We start from the raw sequence: 19,449 nt of genomic DNA on the forward strand, positions 1-19,449 counted from the left end.
TAAAATTTAAATGCATTTTAAGTTTCAGAATATTAAAAACTTTACAAGATTTTGCTATTCATTTTTTGTTTCGTTCCTGCAGAAGGTGCCAAAATAAACTAAGTTAAGAAAGAGGTTTGAGAAGCTCCCCTCATATTATACATGTTGTGAGTTGTATTGATTTAAAAGGACAATTGAAGGACAATGGACATCTCCAAACAATACAAGATTTAAGCCGTGTAACAGAGTGGACCATATCAAATGAAACTCAGATGTAAGTTTATTTTGCTATCTTCTGCAGACTGAAAATAAATGCACATCAAAATCCAGGTATGATTTTGATTTTCTGAAACATAAACTACATATACCTTTTATATGTCTAGGTCCAGTCAGTCCTTAAAACTTTCCTAGATACATCTGTTTTTCTGTACTGAGTAGATTTCGTGGTGTAAACACGGCTACATTTTTTAATTCCTTTAAATGAACCGTAGTTAAAACGATTTTTATTTCAAATTCTGTCAAAGTACAGAAACTATTTATGAATAAGTAAGCACATTTCATACTTACACATAGTTTAACGAACAAACTCATGTACAGTAGCGCATTGCACGATGTGAAATGCTCCAAGCTTGCACGCCTGCATGCATCACAAACAGACAAATAGGATAATTACCATTTCGCCAAGATTTTTCTTGTGAAAATGCCTAACTGACCTTGTTCACCACAATCTACATAAATTATCAATACATAAGGATAACGGCAGATATATTTAACTACAAAAGTTTAGTATTATTCTGTGGTAGTTTACATGCACTCGAAAGTTGTAAGGTACACACGAATCTCGAAGTTGCATTTTGTTCTGATTTATATCTTCAAATATCATTATTCAGTGTTTCAATGTTTTGTATATAAGTTAAGCATACAGTAGAAACCTGTATCAATGTTTAGTATATAAGTTAAGCATACAGTAGAAACCTAATACACATGACATAACACCACTTTTTGATTTAATCAATACGTTGATTGCTTCATCGAGTCAGAAAAAAAAATATACTCATTTTAATTTATCGAACGTATATTGATAACTCGATACGTATACGTATCTAAATACTTCAGTTCTGCAACATTTCTAACAGACATAGCATATTCGATCAAAGGACTTTTCTCCTACATACCTTAATGCAAACGATAAACCAAATGACGCCCTTGATTATCTTGGTGTCATTATTAATATATCGTGGGAATTTTCTTTTTGATGTCAGAACTTTTACTGTTCGTTTAAACCCACTTCATTCTTGTATACACATGTAGTGATGTTAACCAGCTGTCATATGGTATAGACCCTTAATGACATTATGTTTTACTAATGACATTGTATAATCATTAAATTTTAAAATACAACAAACAAATATTTTTATATTGCACAATATTTTAAAAACAAATATCCGACTTATTAGTTTAACTCGCTTTTTACGCGCAATAATGTTCAATTAGCAAGAACATTTGCATGTACCCAATACGTCTGAATGTATTGTTTTGTTCTAGGAAACACTCTCATTGAGAAGTAATGTAGTTAATGGCTTGACATAAAATAGACGTAAAAATGACTTGCATTTATGAGATCAAACACGAAAGTAAATTACCGATGTTTCGATCTTGGTTGAATATTTTTGTCGATATAATTTATCCATATCATTTACAAAAATCAAAATCAACTAATCTCATATTTGTACATGACCTTTAATCGTTTCTCTGAATAATTAACGAAAGGTATTTTACGGTGTATTTTATCTTAATCAATCGTCAACATATTACGCATTTCTTTCTATTCGTGTATCAACCTTTAAATGATTTCAAAGTCACGTCCAGAAGAAAGTGTCAAAGCATGACATTTGCAAAAGTCGGTACTTATGTCCGATTGTAATTAATACAGTTGACATATATTACGTTTTCGAAATCGTTATGTCTAGTTAGGTTAGGTTTTAACTTGACCCTACAGAGAAGCTATATCTCTCACCTTATAGTTCTACATAACATGCATTCAAACTATATTTTGTATAGTTAAGGGACATACTTGTTTAAAATTTTCCAAACTAGGCACACTTGCAGTAATTCAATCTCAGTAAAGATGGTTAAATCTAATCATTCAACGGTGAACTTAAATTTTTGTTATGTCGCCCGATCGACAATGTCGGGTAACATATTGCTTTTCCTCTGTTTCTTTTTCCCTATTATTATTATTTTTCTTCCACCTAATTTTGTCCGGCAGTTTTCTCGGAGGTAATTGAACCAATCTTCATGATTGTTGAGCATAATGAGGACCACCATCAGTGGAGTTGCAGTGAAACTTTGGAACTTTAAAATGGCCGCCGTTTCCATGGAAACAGCAAAAATGTGAAAAATATTTATTTTTGTTTTTGATGACTTATTTGAGAATGCCTGAACTAAATATCATCAAATTTTTATACAACATAGGTATCCACTATATACAGGTTTTGGATGATTTTGAGAATCATCGGAACTACTGTATTGGCATGGAAACTGGGGAAATGTTTCCAATTATAACCCTATGAAAAAAACCTTAAAGTAGGTCAAATCCATTGAAACTTTGATGGTATGTTCCCTCCCATGTACCAATGTGGCATCTGTCATTACAATTTTGGGAATGGTCTTTGTTACCATGGAAACCAGCAAAAATGTAAAAAATTTTAAAATGCACCAAACTTAATATAACTTTATATTAATGCTAACTGGCATGTATAGATAAGACTTTTGACTTTGGAACTTCCAAAATGGTCGCCGTTGCCATGAAAACAGCAAAAATGTGAAAATTTCAAAATGCTCCAAATGTTCTGAAAATTTACGGAAAGATGTATTGCCATGCATTTATGTGCATTCACTGTTTAAAATTTTTGAAATGGCTACCACTTAGTGGTAATGGGGGGATGGGTGACATCCACTATTGCTTGCAATGGCAAATCTAGTTATTTTTATCGTCCTTCTATGGATGTAAATGAGGAGGCGTTTAAAAAAAAAATATTTGTCATAAATGAACCAAGCTAGTACAAATAAATATATCTTTTGTTTGTATTCAAACGTCGATACATATTTATTATAGACGTCGTAATTGGTATATGATAAGTAGAAGATTTTTCTATATGTATTCAATCCATATTACTTACCAGTCGAGTCTTTCAAGGAAACTGTATTGTTATCATATCGTATGTTTTCCTTGTTTAATCCACTTCCAATTCCACCTGTAATATAATTTACAAGTAGAAAATATAAATGATGTTTTGATAAAAAAAAAATCACTTGAAGACAATCAGCGGCTCTTTTCACAAAAAATCTTAAGAGTAAAAATACTCGTAAGTCATACACATTTCAGTATAACTTACGATCAATTTCAATCGTAAGATTTTTTGTGAAAAGAGTTGCAGAGTTTTATTTGGTCAGTCAGGTAAAAATATTAAAAACATTAGTATTCAGAAGTCACACAAAACTATAAATGAAACAGAAGAAAAGACAAATACTTAATGGAAAACAAAGGACTAACAAACTCAAATCAAACCAAAAACCATGCATGAAACTCAGTTGTTCCTGACGGGTCAACTTTCTTGCTTCTCAGGTTGCAACAATTGTGTAAGGCAATAAGTATTGAAACGACAGTACTTTCTGATCTTCAAATCTCCTGAATCGATTATCAAGAAAACATCCAAGGTAACCACAAACACGAAGAGAAACATATGAACTCCAAACAAAGCAACATGCTGCATCAATAAGGCAAGCGTCTCCGACTATGCATGCATCATCCGCGCTGTAAATGTCACAATTTACAAAATTACAGATCAAACAACTTTGCTGTTATATAAAGATCTAAGACCGCGAAAACATGTCACTAGTGAGTTGAGACACCGACCCGTCGTTTTGTCAACAACTCATGAGAACGACCATAAAGTTAACATACTGTTGATTTCAGTCGTTCTTCCTCATAACACTATTGGAGAATTGTTTGTTTAAGTAGCACAAACCTGTTAACGACGTCTGTTTTGTGTGAAAAAGCACAAATGCTCTTCAACGTCATACTTTATTTGTTTATTTCTTAACTTTTTTGATCGACAGTCACTGCTGAATCTTTTGTAGACGAAACGCGCCTGGCGTATACAATTTTAATACTGGTATTTATGATTAGATTATTTACTGATGGGAAATCCGAAATTGACAATTGGGAGGCTGAAATCGTCACGAATGTTATAGATTCGTTTCATGTTTTGGTTTTTTTTTTTTGGGGGGGGGGGGGGAATACTGTATCAATATCTGTTTAGATTATGATAATTAGTCCATAAAAACCTATGAAAAGGAAAACCTAGAACATATCTTTATTCCATTCCTTATTCCATAAGTTTTCATTTGACAAAGTTATAGTAAGTCTGGAAAAGGACGATCTTTAATTATTCTTTTAGTATGTACCAAAGGTTCCATGAGGAGGAGTATGCTTCCTTGCAATGTTTTTTTTTTTATCAAATATGATTTATTTTCGATTAAAAATGTTCCTCAAAATGATTTTTAATGCTACAATATAAGCTTGCCCACTTTACATGTTAACACTATTATGATGTTTCTTATGTAGTTTTTGTTTTTTCTGTTATTTGTAAGATTCCAAATAAATTTTTTTTCAGTTAAGTCGTAGTGCAATTTGCACTGTTGTATATATCAATCCAATTACTTTTTCCCATACTTCAACTTCTTTTGGGCAGAATGTTCTATGGTTTCTATTGAGTCAATACAGAAGGCAGATGTTTTGTTTGTTCAACTTTAATTTTGTACAGTCCTTGGATGGTGTAAACTGCCCACTAACACCATACACCATTACACCATTCACCATACAACATTACACCATACACCCTGTGCCATTACACCATACACGTTACACCTTTGCACTATACACCTTACATATTACACCATAATGCAATTTAATTTCAAAGAAAGCGTGCGACTACAAAATTATTTATTTATTTTAAAAAACGAATTTTGATCACAATATTGTAAATTAATGTATAAAATTAAAAATCAGTTCTATATCAATATTTTGCATAGTTTTTAATGTCGTACACCATTCATTCACACCATTCCCGATTGCACGTTACACCATTCCCCTTACACCATACACAATAGCACCATATACCTTCTACCATTGCACCATATGCCATACACCATTACACCATACACGTTTTTGGGAAGTTTACACCATCCAAGGGCTGTATAGAACTTCTTTCATTTTTTTAGGGATCTTGTATTCGAGGAACTGTTATTTGGAATTTTTAGTCAAAGATACTAGTTAGAAGTCGTTCCTCTAGGTCAGTATCAGGAAAAAGATCAAGATATGAAGCAAACCTTCTACTTTTGGTAGTTTTCCAAATATCAAGTACACTCGTATACGTTGAATATGAGATGTAAGCACTCATTGTGTCTGAATTTCTGCTGAAATATCGATCCAACAATCTAAACAAATATGTGGTCGATCAAAAAGTGCAGCGTTTTAAAGAGATCATATTTGTTGTAATTTGTTATGTTTTTAGATTGGAAGTTTTTTTCATGAACTAAGACAAAGTATTTGTATCTACGTTTCTCAATTGAGTAGAAAAAAGATCTGTTAAATGAGACGATGTAGTCGGTCTCTCAATTGAACATTGGAAAAAGTAGTGTAAAGCGCAGACAAATTGTATGTTTTGATATTACTGCAAAATGGTAAAGCTTGTGATTTAGGATTTTGAAGTTGATTTGAAAAGTTTCAAGAATCCACATCTGGTTGATACCGCTGGTTCAGTTATATAGATACAATGGATAAGCGTGGATTCTTGAAAAAGAAACCATGAGCCCGGAGGGCGAATGGTTTGTTTTTCATGAATCTACGCTTATCCATTGTATCTATAACTTAAACTATTGTGTTAATTTCTTTTCAAAATTAAAGCCTTTTCTTAATTAGAAGGTATTGTAAGTGAGTTTAGATAACCATGTTATCGTGTCCAACGATGCATTGATAAATCTCAGATCACAATTAATTGGTTAACAAAATACAAATATAACACTTTTACCTTTAAAGATCTTTATATTACCAGGCATATGAATATTATCTGTTTACACAAAATAAGGCATATTCGAAATTATTTCTAATAAAATTGAAAATGGAAATGGGGAACGTGTCAAAGAGACAACAACCCGACCAAAAAGCATATATATAGTATATATAATAAGTATGTTATCGAAATTTTTCTAGCACTCTAGGCACATCACGATTTTCTTGCATAGGAACTTGCGAACAAACCTTTGTAAAATTATGTAGTAAAACAGATGAAATCATACTATATTTATAAAACAAAAACTGACAAATATAATGTAATCATTTTTGTTTCAAACATGTGAAATAGCCAATAATAATTAAAAAAAAAACGGTAAAACACGCTATTATTACAAAAATATCCACAATAACATGCAAAATTAGAAAGAAACCAGGATAACTTAAGAATTGGATCAACAGAGAGAATACAGGGATTCGAACCTAAACCGACAAATCCCTATCTTTAACTCATTGATTTAACCATGCTAACCTCGCGGCTACCAACTCATACTATACCACTGCCTATTGTGTCTATATAAAGGTACAAGCCCTGTGTGTCCGATGAACCGATGTATATCAGATGTTCATTTGAATATATAAAATAGACATCTATAGTGTAACCCATTGGTAGCCGAGAGGTTTCGTCGATGTGTTGATGTCAGTCACACATAACAGATTTCAGATTTCAAAGAAGGGTTCGATTCCCAGTGAAGGCATATAAAAATTACAAAAATTAAAGGTTAGTTTTTAAATTAATTCCATTAGTGAACAGAAATCAGTAAAGTAGCCAATTCAAACTTAATGAAATTAGGCACACAAAGGAAATAGTTGAATATAATTTGGTGAGTCAATTTCAGCGGAAGATTAAGAAGCTTTGATTCTAGAAAAAGAATCCACGGTAAATGAATAGGCTGACGTCACCACAATGGTTTAAATATATACCTCATCCTAATATTTCCAAAGTCAATCTTTTACTGTAGAAAAAATGGTGATCACTTTAGAAACAAAATTTTGTAAGTGTACATCTTGACGAGTCGGCAATATATCGTTCTTTATATAAGATTTTTTGTGACGTTTAGGAACATGTATCCAGTATAAAGATGGGATATTGTCATCGTCCGTTGTATGTTAATACTGAAGGAGAGAAGGACTGATTTTTTATTTTCTAAAATCTCCTATTCCTTGAATGAATTCTGGGTATATGTGGGATTTTTCAGTTTTGCTGTTAGTTCTTAAGGTAGACATTATTCCACATACAAATTGCACATACAAATAATGTTCAAGGGTTTGTTTGCAGGAACAACAACGTATCGGAAGTCTTATGGTAGCGCGTATGCTTCAAGTGTAATTTCTGTAACATTGATCTCTTGCTGGGTAGAACATACGTCTTTACAATTGCCACTTATTTAATTTCACAACCTCCGGTGGTCTCGTTTCGTGTTTGTGGGACAAATCTTTTAGTATTAAAGGCCTGAAACATTATTAACTTATCACACTCAGTCTGTACATTTTTTGTACGTATAATAAACTGCTAGGGTTCATTCTGATTAATTGATACTTTGCATCAGACTGTATAACAGTTTGCATTGGCACATAACCTTTTCTGTACCGAAGTTATCATAAAAGGAACGAAAGTCAACGTATTTTGTTATAAGTATGTGGTAATGCAGTAAGAGGTTGCATAATCGTTAAAAATTATAGTTTCTATCTGACAAATTAGCAATTGTATCCAGAGATTCTAAAATAAATTGACTGTAAGAAATTTGTTAGAATCAATATACTTTAAGGGTCAATCAAATTTGAATATTGAAATTTTAAAGACATAAATAAAATTGAGAATGGAAATGGGGAATATGTCAAAGAGACAACAATCCGACCAAAGAGCAGACAACAGCCGAAAGCCACCAATGGGTCTTCAACGTAGCGAGAAAATCCCGCACCCGGAGGTGGTCCTCAGTTGGCCCCTAAATAAAATTGTGTGCTAGTTCAGTGAAAATGGACGTCACACTAAACTCCAAAACATATAAAAGAACTAAAATTAAAAAAACATACAAGACAAACAATGGCCAGAGGCTCCTGACTTGGGACAGTCGCAAAAATGCAGCGGAGTTAAACATGTTTTGTGAGATCTCAACCCTCTCCCTATACCTCTAGTCAATGTAGAATAAAGAAACACATAGCAATACGCACAGTAAAACTCAGTTCAAAAGAAATCCGAGTCCGATGTCAGAATAGGTAGCAAAAGAAACCAAGCAAAATGACAATGATACATAAATGAACAAAGGACTACTAGCAGTTACTGACATGCCAGCTCCAGACCTCAATTAAACTGATTGAAAGATTATGTCTTCATTATATGAAAATCAAATACAATCCCTCCCGTAAGGGGTTTTGTATCATACCATCATAAAATATATGAGAAGAACATAGCCCGTATCATGCCAATAACTGGTTTTAGAATAAATATGTTTATTTCCGATGCAAAGAACCTATGAGTGAATCAATATTTATATCAAAATATGCAATCCTTAATGACTTGACAACAGTATCGTAACTATATCCTTTCCGAATAAGTCTGTTTAAAGGTTTGGTTAGTTTTTGAAGTGAATGCCGACATTTTTGTGCTTTGTAAAGAATATTACCATAAAATATTGGATGTGAAATACCCGAACGTATAAGATGTCTGCATGTTGCTTTATATTTACGAATGATATCCTTGTACCGAAGATAAAATTTAGTAAATGTTAGTGTACATACTGAAGTCGTCATTATTGAGATCCAATATATCATCTAAATATCTAAAAGTGTTATTAAATTTTTGAATCAGGTGTTGTTTCGATGGGTCTTTGCTGATTTTAGTCATAAACTGTAACTCATAAAATAAAGTATATTTCTATGACTAAATATGTATATTACATAATATGAATACATTTAGATTCGTGATATTTAATAATAGATAAGAGGCAAAAGTAGTTTTATGATGTTCCAAACTCGTAATCTATTTGACAATATACCAGGATATTTTATTACGAAAAATCAACAAAACTTGTTTGACGGAATGCATACCTTTGTATTCCTCTACATTTTAAATATGAACACAAATCAATGGTAAGGGGGGGGGGTCATAAACTTGCAGTGAGGTGAGAGTTTTTTTTTTTTTTTTTTTTGCTCCATGAATAAAGCCTCATTGTCACTTTGAGACGAAGAACAGTAACTATAGCGATGTTCCTTTTTTTTGTGTGTGTTTTTGCTGTGCATGTACCGATTGTGTCATGAATGGATACCTAAATCCTTTATTTTTCTATTACATCTTAAGATGCAAGAACATAGTTGTATCTTTTTACCAAGTTGAATGAGGTGAAAATTAGGCTAATATAGTATCATAAATGAATGTAGTAAAAAATCTTTTCTCATAGTACCATCGAAATATACGGGAAAAAACGTAAATTTGGGTACCTGTTTTGGTACTCAACTCGTATGATCTTAAACTTTTCTTGATTTTTGTTATTTTATACACATTACTAATTCTTAGTTCACTTAAAATATAAGTATTGAGGAAATTTACAATTTTCATGAGGCAATAATTTAAGCTTTATTCTTGATAGAGGTAATCAATTTTGTGGAGATAACGCCTGTTATATTTGAGGAGGCATAGAGAACAGAATGTGTATTTTGACATAGAAAAAGTGAACATGACTACATGTATGTGTAATTTTTCTGTGATTTTTTCGTATTTCTTTTATATTCAACCTCTTCACCATTCTAAATGGAGGATTAATTTTTGTTTTAGATTCTACCAACAATTTCCATGCCGGAGGCTTCTAACTTTCTAAAATATTTGTATATGCTTTGACACAACTTTATGCACAATTTCGAAGAGAAAACATACAGAGTGATCAAATGGTAAAACTTTGTTAGTTTTTTAACGTTGCAGCATTGCAATATAGGGTTCCTATTATTGCGAATTGTATCTGTCGTAGCTTATTTCTATTTGGTAGTTTTCCGTGGTTGTTATTAACTTTAAGCAATCATTATATATCAATATTTTTTTACAATTGAAATAAGTGTTCCATTGCACCTATGAAAGCTAGCGTAATTACCATGTTAATGCCAGTATATCAACCTGGCAAGGTGTGTCTTTTATCTATTTGTATATTTACCTAATGTATTCAATACTGTTACTTCAACTTTGGCAATGTCTCTGTGTGTGCCATGACGACAGGTCCAATTTCCATTGATTGATTTGTCGATTTTACCTTGCACGGTAAATATAGTTTCTTTTGTTGTACTGTTCTGTGTTATACTTCCATTTTTGTAATAGGGTTCACATTTAACGAACGGGTGAGGTTGTACACAGTCAGCTTGTACTTTTCCAAATGGATCATCAATAAAAACGGATAGGTGTAGATCATCTACCTTGCAGGTTAAAGTCAATCTGTTTTTCGATATTTTCCATGTGAAACATGTTTGAATGTTGCAAAGACAAATTTCTACAAATAAAATTATTCTAACATTATACAATTATTGACCTTTAATAAGGTTGAAACTGAAATAAAAAATCAGTAATTGTTTTATTATATGACTGAAATCAAAAGTCAGCAATTGTTTTATTATATGACTGAAATTAAAAGTCAGCAATTGTTTTATTATATGACTGAAATCAAAAGTCAACGATTGTTTTATTATACGACTTTTTATCCTTCTCAAATTTTGTAGTATTTGCACAAAATACTTAAAAAACTGCTCCCTGTTTGTACACTAAATATATCATCTGGTTTTGTCGTTGCTAGTTTTCATCAGTTGAAATATTTATTAAAGATTTCTAAAAAAAATACACCAAAAACAAAAAGAAAAGAAAAACACGGGAATTTACATGACGTCATAAACCTTCGTCATTGGCGTTGCCATGGAATATCTATATTTAGGTACACTGACGCTGTAGATTTTCAATGCTTTTAGCCAATGAAAAAACAGAAAATTTATAGTCATATTAAAACAGTAGATATTGACCATTTACATTAACTAAAAAAACTGATTTCGTGAATGCTTCATGTAATATGTCACCATGACCATACATGAATTTATTATCACTAAACGTTTTTCAAGCAGAAATCAATGAATTAGATAAAGTATCTCTATAATAGTATCAAATCACTTCTTATCAAATACAAATATAAGTCAAATAATGTATCATAAAATTATTTGTTATGTCTCCTTGAAAACGTTGAATAAACTTATAAATGATATACTTAACGATCTCCTATATATATCTAAAAACAATGGTAGGCATCAATTATAATGGCGACTTGGTCATATACCGATTAGTAAATCTATACTATTAAATTTGTAGACCAACATTTTTTAGCTGGTTTGTCTCCGAGCCGACGATCGTCTGAAGTATTATATAATAATAAATGGTTAGTGTATGTAATGTACTTTATAACTTCATATAGTAATTGCTTTATTAATTAAACCCCAAATAATGTTCCGTAGCTGGTTCCTTACTGTCTACGTTTTGTAAGCAGGCGGAAATGGTTTTGTATCTGTTTGAAGCATGCGCAAAAGGTACCACAAAATACAAAAATATTTATTCGAAAAAGGTATAATCTAGAATTGAAAAATTGATCTGAAATCAAACTTACAGACTTGCTATATGCAAACATTTATTAGAAGAAAGGAGCAGTCGTTTGGAAATGTACCCTCAGAGCTATGCATTGTGTAATTCCTTTTGAATTCTGAGTCCGGAGCTATTTTTTGACTAAGCGGCCAATTCAGAAAATAGCTCCGAACTCGGAATTCAAAACAGATTATGCATTGTGCAGGTTGGACCCTTCCCCCCCCCCCCCTCTTCCCCCACCACACACACACACACACACACACACACACACTTTTCCTTAGTTGTGAAGATCAACATTATGCATCAGTGCATAAAAATAGTTTGAGAAACACGAACCCAAGCTGTGTATCACCATAAACATTTTAAGTAGTCTTCAAGAGGCGCTCGCGCGGGTTTTTTCTAGTTACCTGATATTTTCACGGAGTGCGACACAATATCGTTTTTCAGCTCACTCTACGAATGTACGCGTATATTTACAGTGTTTGTCACCAAAGGCTGTTCTCGCGTATCGATAAACCTGAGGATCACAAAAGGCATTTCTGAAAAGTAAATATATTAAGAGGGGCATTGATTTTATCAATTTATCTGGTATATTTAATGAATCTACTATTCTAAACTTTATACCTCCCTATTTTGATAGCACAGAACCATCTATTATTTCGTAAACATATGGAAACCAACACCAGATCAATGTTTATTTATACGTCAGTAACACCAGAAGTCAGTAAAAAAATAATACAACGCTAACTTGAGACAGTGAATCGTCGCAATTTAAATGATCCCTATGGCCACAATATTACAGGGAGACCTCGATCTTATACTTAAGGACCGAGAGGTTAAAAACATTTTGAAAAAAGAACCAAATATCATCATCCATCTTAAATAGATTAGAAACAGTGTCGTCAGGTCATAGAATAAGCTTTTTTTTTTATCCTAGTGTATTATTTGATGTTAACGTGAAAAATCTGATATATAAAACTCTTGATCTAAACAAATGTATAAATTTTGTGGATATTAGAATATCACATTTTGAAAATGATTTAGAAATAAATAAAAGGGTATATAATACGCCGATTTCTACAGTACGAAACAAACTTCAAGCCCTTTATAGCTTGCTGTTCGGTGTGAGCCAAGTCTCCGTGTTTAAGGCCGTACTTTGACCTGTAATTGTTTACTTTTTACACATTATGACTTGGATGAAGAGTTGTCTCAGTGGCACTCATACCACATCTTTTTATTGCTATTCAAGTTCTTGCAAAGCAGTTTGTGTTTGATCGGGCTGCAAAAGCAAGCAGCAATGTGTAGGTGGTATGACAAAAATACTACACGGAGGTTCGTAGGAATGAAATTATAAATTCTTCTACATTCAGGTACATGCGGTCCGCAGATTGTCATATCATAACCACACCAAAGTTTATGGCCTGTTCTGAACATTCGAAGTTCCCTACTATGTATTAGTTACCTGAACTACTAACAAAACGTAAAGTATCGTTTCATCTCTACTTCTAGAAAGTGTTCTACAAATGGTCATTAGGGCTTTTTCCTAGTACCTTAACTACTATCAAAGAACTTATCATTAACATTTGTAATAAAACATAAAAAAATAGCGGAATCAACCGTTTGTGTAAAACAATCTTTTGATGTTATTGATTAATTACGTGCTTTTGATGGTCCGTTTGATTCTGTTGACAGTTTTGGCTTTTCAACTCTTTATACTACACTTTCACATAACTTATCAAACAAAGGTTTTCCTATTTAATTTAATGGTCCTTTGGTAAATGTATTTGCTGGAATTCATTAAAAGCCTTCTGTTCTAATGCGAAAGGTTAATATGCTAGATAGACTCATATCTGGTCTGTGTTTTTGTTACGTGTGTTCCTGCTTTGTATTTATCTCATTGGTTACACCCCTTTCAATTAATTTTTTATTGTTTTTTCATATGTTCAACGGTTACACCACTGTCTCAGGTTAGGGGAGGGTTGGGCATCCCGAAACATGTTTAAGCCTACTACATTCTGTATGTGCCTGTCCCAAGTCAGGAAAGCTTGTAATTCAGTGGTTGTCATTTGATGCTGTATATCAAATTTGTTTTCGTTCTTTTTTTTACATCAATCAGGACGTTATTTTCTCGTTTGAATTGTTTTACATTTGTCATTTCTGGGCCTTTAATATCTGACTATGTCGTATTGGTTTTGCTCATTGTTGAAAGCCGTACGGGAACCTATAGTTGTTAACTTTTATATATTTGATCTCTGTTGGAGTGTTGCATCATTGGGAATTATAATACATCTTTTAATTTTCATATTTATGATTAATAATGCTATAACGAAGAAGAAAGTGTTAAACTTCTGTATTTATCTTCGATATCCTTTTTAGAAACCTACAACAATTTATGCTGTCGTAAAGGAATGCCATTGAACAATATTTTACAGAGATGTATCGTAAAAAAAATCAAATTTATTTAAATATTTTAACTTTAATTGTGTTGTTGTCGTTTTTTGTTTTTTTTTTTTCTTTTTGTTCCTTCTTAGTTATCGTAAGCCTTTTAAATTAGAATTCCAGATGTCTTTGTCAGTATTTTTAAATTTAAGGGCATGGTATAAAAAGATAATGCTATGTCAGAAAAAAATATCAATATTTCGCATAACAATGTCAAGACAATATTTATGATAAATTATTCAAATTTTATGTGAGAACCGTCCGTAAATAAATTTCGATACAAATATTCGTCACTTTATGCATCTTCAACTTATTGACCGGGCATATAGTATTATCCATTTCCGCACACTTGTACTTAAAATATAAGCTGGATTTACTTTTATTTTTTGTTATTATAACCGAGACATCTAATTTGTTTTTGTTTATTAATATAGAATGATGATTCATATAGATCACGCTTGCATTTCACCTAATATCCCGACCTTTTGAAGGATGTATTGCCCTCAGACTTCATGAAAACTGTTCCAATCCCCGGGCAGGAGACACACCTTTTGTCGTCATATTTTCATTAATTTGTGAAAAATGCGCATTGAGACCTCGAAAAGGCGTTTAAGGTCACTAAAAAGTAATAGCTTCAAATATACTAATCTATGAAAATATTTAACGAAGAAAACAAATGAATTGTTTATTTGTGTTGCAAAGACGTATCTACTGTACACTGCAATTATACTACCTTTATGCCCAATATTATTTAAACAGACAATGATTGTTTTTTTTTATTATTTTGTGAAAGATATTTTTCTCTCGTTTTCATTCGGGTTCGAATGTTTAGAAAAACAAACAATTATAGACAAAAGGAGCAGAACACGTTCAAACATATTAGGTGATGTTATTTCTTACAATAATTATAATGACTATCATATTTAGCTCTCATTTAGTATCATATATCCTACATTTTTGAATACGCGACATCGTTGATGCCATTTTCAAAAGCCTATCGCTTGTACGTATAAACGTTTTCACGGTCATGTGTTGTATCAGACCATTTCCATTTTGAATATACATTCCTGAATTTAAAACAGCTTATAATAACTAAATGTACTATGGATAATGATGATAATCACTAAAAATCAATATAGGCCAATACTTTGTCGATTTCGGTCCCTTATAACATTTAATAACATAAATGGTACCAATTTTTCTGCACCAGATGCGCATTTCGACAATAAATGTCTCTTCAGTGATGCTCGAGGCCAAAATATTTGAAAATCCAAAGCTTATTAAAAAGATGAAGAGCTATAAACCAAAAGGGGCAAAAATGTAAAGCCAAAGCTGGGCAAGGAATCAGAGCTTTGCATGAGGGAGATACATTCCTTAATTTTAAATAATTTTCAAAATTTTGTAACAGCAAATTCTAATAACACAAAATCCGTGTTTTCAGGCCAGTACCGAAGTACTGGCTACTGGGCTAGTGATACCCTCGGGGACTATCAGTCCACCAGCAGAGGCATCGACCCAGTGGTAGCAATAACATAAACGGTACCAATTTTTCTGCACCAGATGCGCATTTCGACAATAAATGTCTCTTCAGTGATGCTCGAGGCCAAAATATTTGAAAACCCAAAGCTTATTAAAAAGATGAAGAGCTATAAACCAAAAGGGACAAAAAAGTAAAGCGAAAGCCGGGCAAAGAATCAGAGCTTTGCATGACGGAGATACATTCCTTAATTTTAAATAATTTTCAAAATTTTGTAACAGCAAATTTCAATAACACAAAATCCGTGTTTTCAGGCCAGTACCGAAGTACTAGCTACTGGGCTAGTTATACCCTCGGGGACTATCAGTCAACCAGCAGAGGCATCGACCCAGTGGTAGCAATAACATAAACGGTACCAATTGTTCTGCACCAGATGCGCATTTCGACAATAAATGTCTCTTCGGTGATGCTCGAGGCCAAAATATTTGAAAATCCAATGCTTATTAAAAGGGAGAAGAGCTATAAACCAAAAGGGACAGTAAAGTAAAGCCAAAGCCGGGCAAGGAATCAGAGCTTTGCATGAGGGAGATACATTCCTCGATTTTAAATAATTTTCAAAATTTTGTAACAGCAAATTTTAATAACACAAAATCCGTGTTTTCATGCCAGTACCGAAGTACTGGCTACTGGGCTAGTGATACCGCCAGGGACTATCAGTCTACCAGCAGAGGCATCGACCCAGTGGTAGCAATAACATAAACGGTACCAATTGTTCATGCGATATGTGGTGTCTGCATGTATAATCATATTTAATAGTGGATCCCCAGAGAATAGTCATCTTAAAACTTTATCGTCAAATCTTTCAGTTAAATAGTTACATCCAATTTCCCTGACATACATATTTGAATAATTTATCATTAATATTGTCTTGATATTGTTCAGCGAAATATTGTACTCTTTTTATCTGACATAGCATTATTACTTCGAACCATGTCCTTTCATATGAAAAAAGTATAATTACAAAAATACCGAACTCCGAGGAAAATTCAAACGGAAAGTCCGTAGTCAAATGGCAAAATAAAAAGTTCAAACACAATAAACACATCAAACGAATGGATAACAGGATAACAACTGTCATATTCCTGACTTGGTACAGGCATTTTCGTATGTAAAAAATGGTGGATTAAACTTGGTATTATAGCTAGCTAAACCTCTCACTTGTATAACAGTCGCATAACATTCCATTATATTGACAACGATGTGTGAACAAAACAAAGATAATAAAAGGTAAATATGTCAAAAATAGGGATACAGTAGTTAACGTTGAGTAATCTTAATCACTATAAAAACAATCAAATTTGTAACAAAGAAACACAAAAAGGCATATAGACAAAGCACATTAGCAAAAATGAAAGACAAGAATACAAAAAACCCACCACAGCACAACACAAATGAGATTAGGAAGAAATATCAATTAGGGTTAACATATTAAATTTAACTATTGTATTTAACAATGAGTTTCTTTTGATTTTGTGGAATACTGGTTGTCGTTATTAAATCGGTCACGATAAATTATCAAAAGATTTTGTCAAAGAGAGGCGAAATATACCAAAGGGATATTCAAACTAATAAGTTGAAAATTACCTGATGATCAAAATCAATAACTGTTCTGTTAAATTTGATGTTGATACCGATAACATAAAATTAATTCATGAAAGTAAGATGTTGCATTTACCTTTAGTTGCAAGCATAAGGACGAAGGTTACAGTTCCAAGATATGCGTGTAACATCATTGTATATCTGCAAAATCAAATAATCAGTGTTCAAAACTGCTAAAAGAAAATTATAAAAAATACAATAGCTTCAATGTTTTACATATCAATATGTATGTTTTATTTGTTTACGTTTTGTAATAGTCAGGCCGCACAAGCACTTCAAATACATACGGATGTACTTGATTCTTTTGAGATATTGCGTTCTAAAAGTTGACAGATATAATAAGTAGACAACTGTAAAACTAGTATGTTTCAAGCCACACAATACCTCATCAACTAAAAGATAGATATTAATATTGGTGGCAAGGAAAGTCCGTCTTTAGTTTTTATATAAGTGCATCAACCACAATTCAATTTCAAGCTCTGGTGCAGTCGAATGAAATAACAAACACGGTAGCGATCAACGTAACATAGATTTTGTTTATAGCCTTACAATTAGCGGTTTATTGATCAATCATGAAGAACAATAAATCCGTCGGAGAGATATTATCCAATCATATAATTATATGCATGTATATGATAATCAAATTAGCAGAGAAAACAATCAAGATCACAGCAAAAGAAAAACAACTGAGACAATATTTTCATAAGCTGGATGCATCTTTTAGGTAGATCCTGTTCATAAGGTTTACCCTTCCGGAGCACCTGAGATCACCCCCAGTTTTTGGTGGGGTTCGTGTTGCTTAGTCTTTATTTTTCTATGTTGTGTCTTGTATACTATTATTTGTCTGTTTGTCTTTTTATTTTTTAAGCCATGGCGTTGTCAGTTTATTTTCGATCTATGAGTTTGACTGTTCCTCTGGTATCTTTCGCCCCTCTTTTTCATATATTTGATGAACCAGACTTGTAATTAGTACTAGATTGCGATATTTAGATCGATCAAACATTCTACAACTATTCTGGTTATGTTCAAAATTCGTTTCGTACAATGATACAATTAACCCGATTAACCCATATATAGATCTATTACATAAACATGAACATAATAAAATAATGATTATTACCTGAACCATTAGAATGAAATGAATTTTAAGATTTGAAAACAAATACCCTGTTATTTACTTCCTCGTAATAAACATTTATAGCATGTTCAGTCAGGATGATACTACCCATTGGTTATATTTTAAAATTATTTAAATGACATGTGATATCTAAATGTTTATCAGCTACACAGTTCAAGGTGCTTACTAAATTTACTAAAGAAATATGTTAATACTGATAAGACTGTACAATTAGGTTTATTTTTAATTTTAATTCGCTTAGTCATGCGAAATCGACGTCCTTTTATTACACTGTTTGATATGATTTAAAACATTGAAAAGATTTACCTGCGGATATAGGTGGAAAAGAGTCTACTGCGCATTCGTTTTGTTAACACTTTGGTTTCATAACTGAATGCCGTTATCATGGCGGAAAAGACGTAGAATAAAGAAGGTTTGTATTAGATCGGTGTAGAGACAAAATTGATTCATCTTTGAGATTATATATTCTTGCCTTTCATTGTCGTCATAAAAACGGATATTAGTTATAATTATTCAACTTTCCGCTTTCAAGTCTGGGTTAAAGGTTTAAGGACTGCATACCAAAAATTGTAGTGCTGAATGATTAATTGATAGATTTTTTTCTTCTTAACATCACTCAGAATGTAAATAAAGGAAGAAGACATCAAAATAGCAATCAATAACATAACTTAAACATAGATAGACACCATATGGTCAAATAAAAAAAGACGACAAGACAAACAACAGTCTAAAACACACAGAGTACTAATATTAAAGTACGAACTAAACAACTATCGGTTGTCAACCTTACAGTTTACATCGTAAGCAGTTCTTACTCCACTACTACCACATTGTTTGCATTCAATTTAAAACCAAGCGGTAAGTCGCATTTGATTACAGTCCTGAAATAGGATAAAACAACAAATTGACAAAAGAATTCAAAGACGGTCACCCAAAATCAAGATTGGTATATATAAACCTTTAGAGCATCTACCTTATGATTAAGAACATTTTGATCAATAGCTTCCTTGTCGATAGCAAAT

At 32.4% G+C, this 19,449-nt stretch overlaps 2 protein-coding genes across 7 annotated transcripts in view; one reads left to right on the plus strand and one right to left on the minus strand.

Moving 5' to 3' along the window:
• Nucleotides 1-18,496, minus strand: part of LOC127705817 (uncharacterized) — a 53,731-nt gene extending 35,235 nt beyond the window's left edge. For all 4 annotated transcript variants that reach the window (XR_007984036.1, XM_052210172.1, XM_052210171.1 and 1 more), the window contains exons 1-4: nt 18,410-18,496; nt 17,366-17,430; nt 10,258-10,587; nt 3,162-3,236 (exon numbers count right to left, since the gene is read on the minus strand). Coding sequence is in view for 3 of the 4 variants with exons in the window: in XM_052210172.1 (XP_052066132.1) it covers nt 3,162-3,236; nt 10,258-10,587; nt 17,366-17,423 (463 nt within the window). In the remaining variant the exon portion in view is untranslated. The remainder of the gene's footprint in view (nt 1-3,161; nt 3,237-10,257; nt 10,588-17,365; nt 17,431-18,409) is intronic.
• Nucleotides 18,497-18,700: 204 nt separating this feature from the next.
• The window catches only part of LOC127705810 (uncharacterized), a 29,221-nt gene continuing 28,472 nt past the window's right edge, over nt 18,701-19,449 (plus strand). The window contains exon 1 of one of the 3 annotated variants that reach the window (XM_052210160.1): nt 18,701-18,839. The gene's annotated coding sequence lies outside the window, so the exon portion shown is untranslated. The remainder of the gene's footprint in view (nt 18,840-19,449) is intronic. The other 2 variants (XM_052210162.1, XM_052210161.1) reach the window with 2 other exon arrangements.

This window comes from Mytilus californianus, unplaced genomic scaffold, assembly GCF_021869535.1.
Source record: "Mytilus californianus isolate M0D057914Y unplaced genomic scaffold, xbMytCali1.0.p SCAF_6, whole genome shotgun sequence".
In the NCBI taxonomy this organism is placed as follows: Eukaryota; Metazoa; Mollusca; class Bivalvia; order Mytilida; family Mytilidae; genus Mytilus; species Mytilus californianus.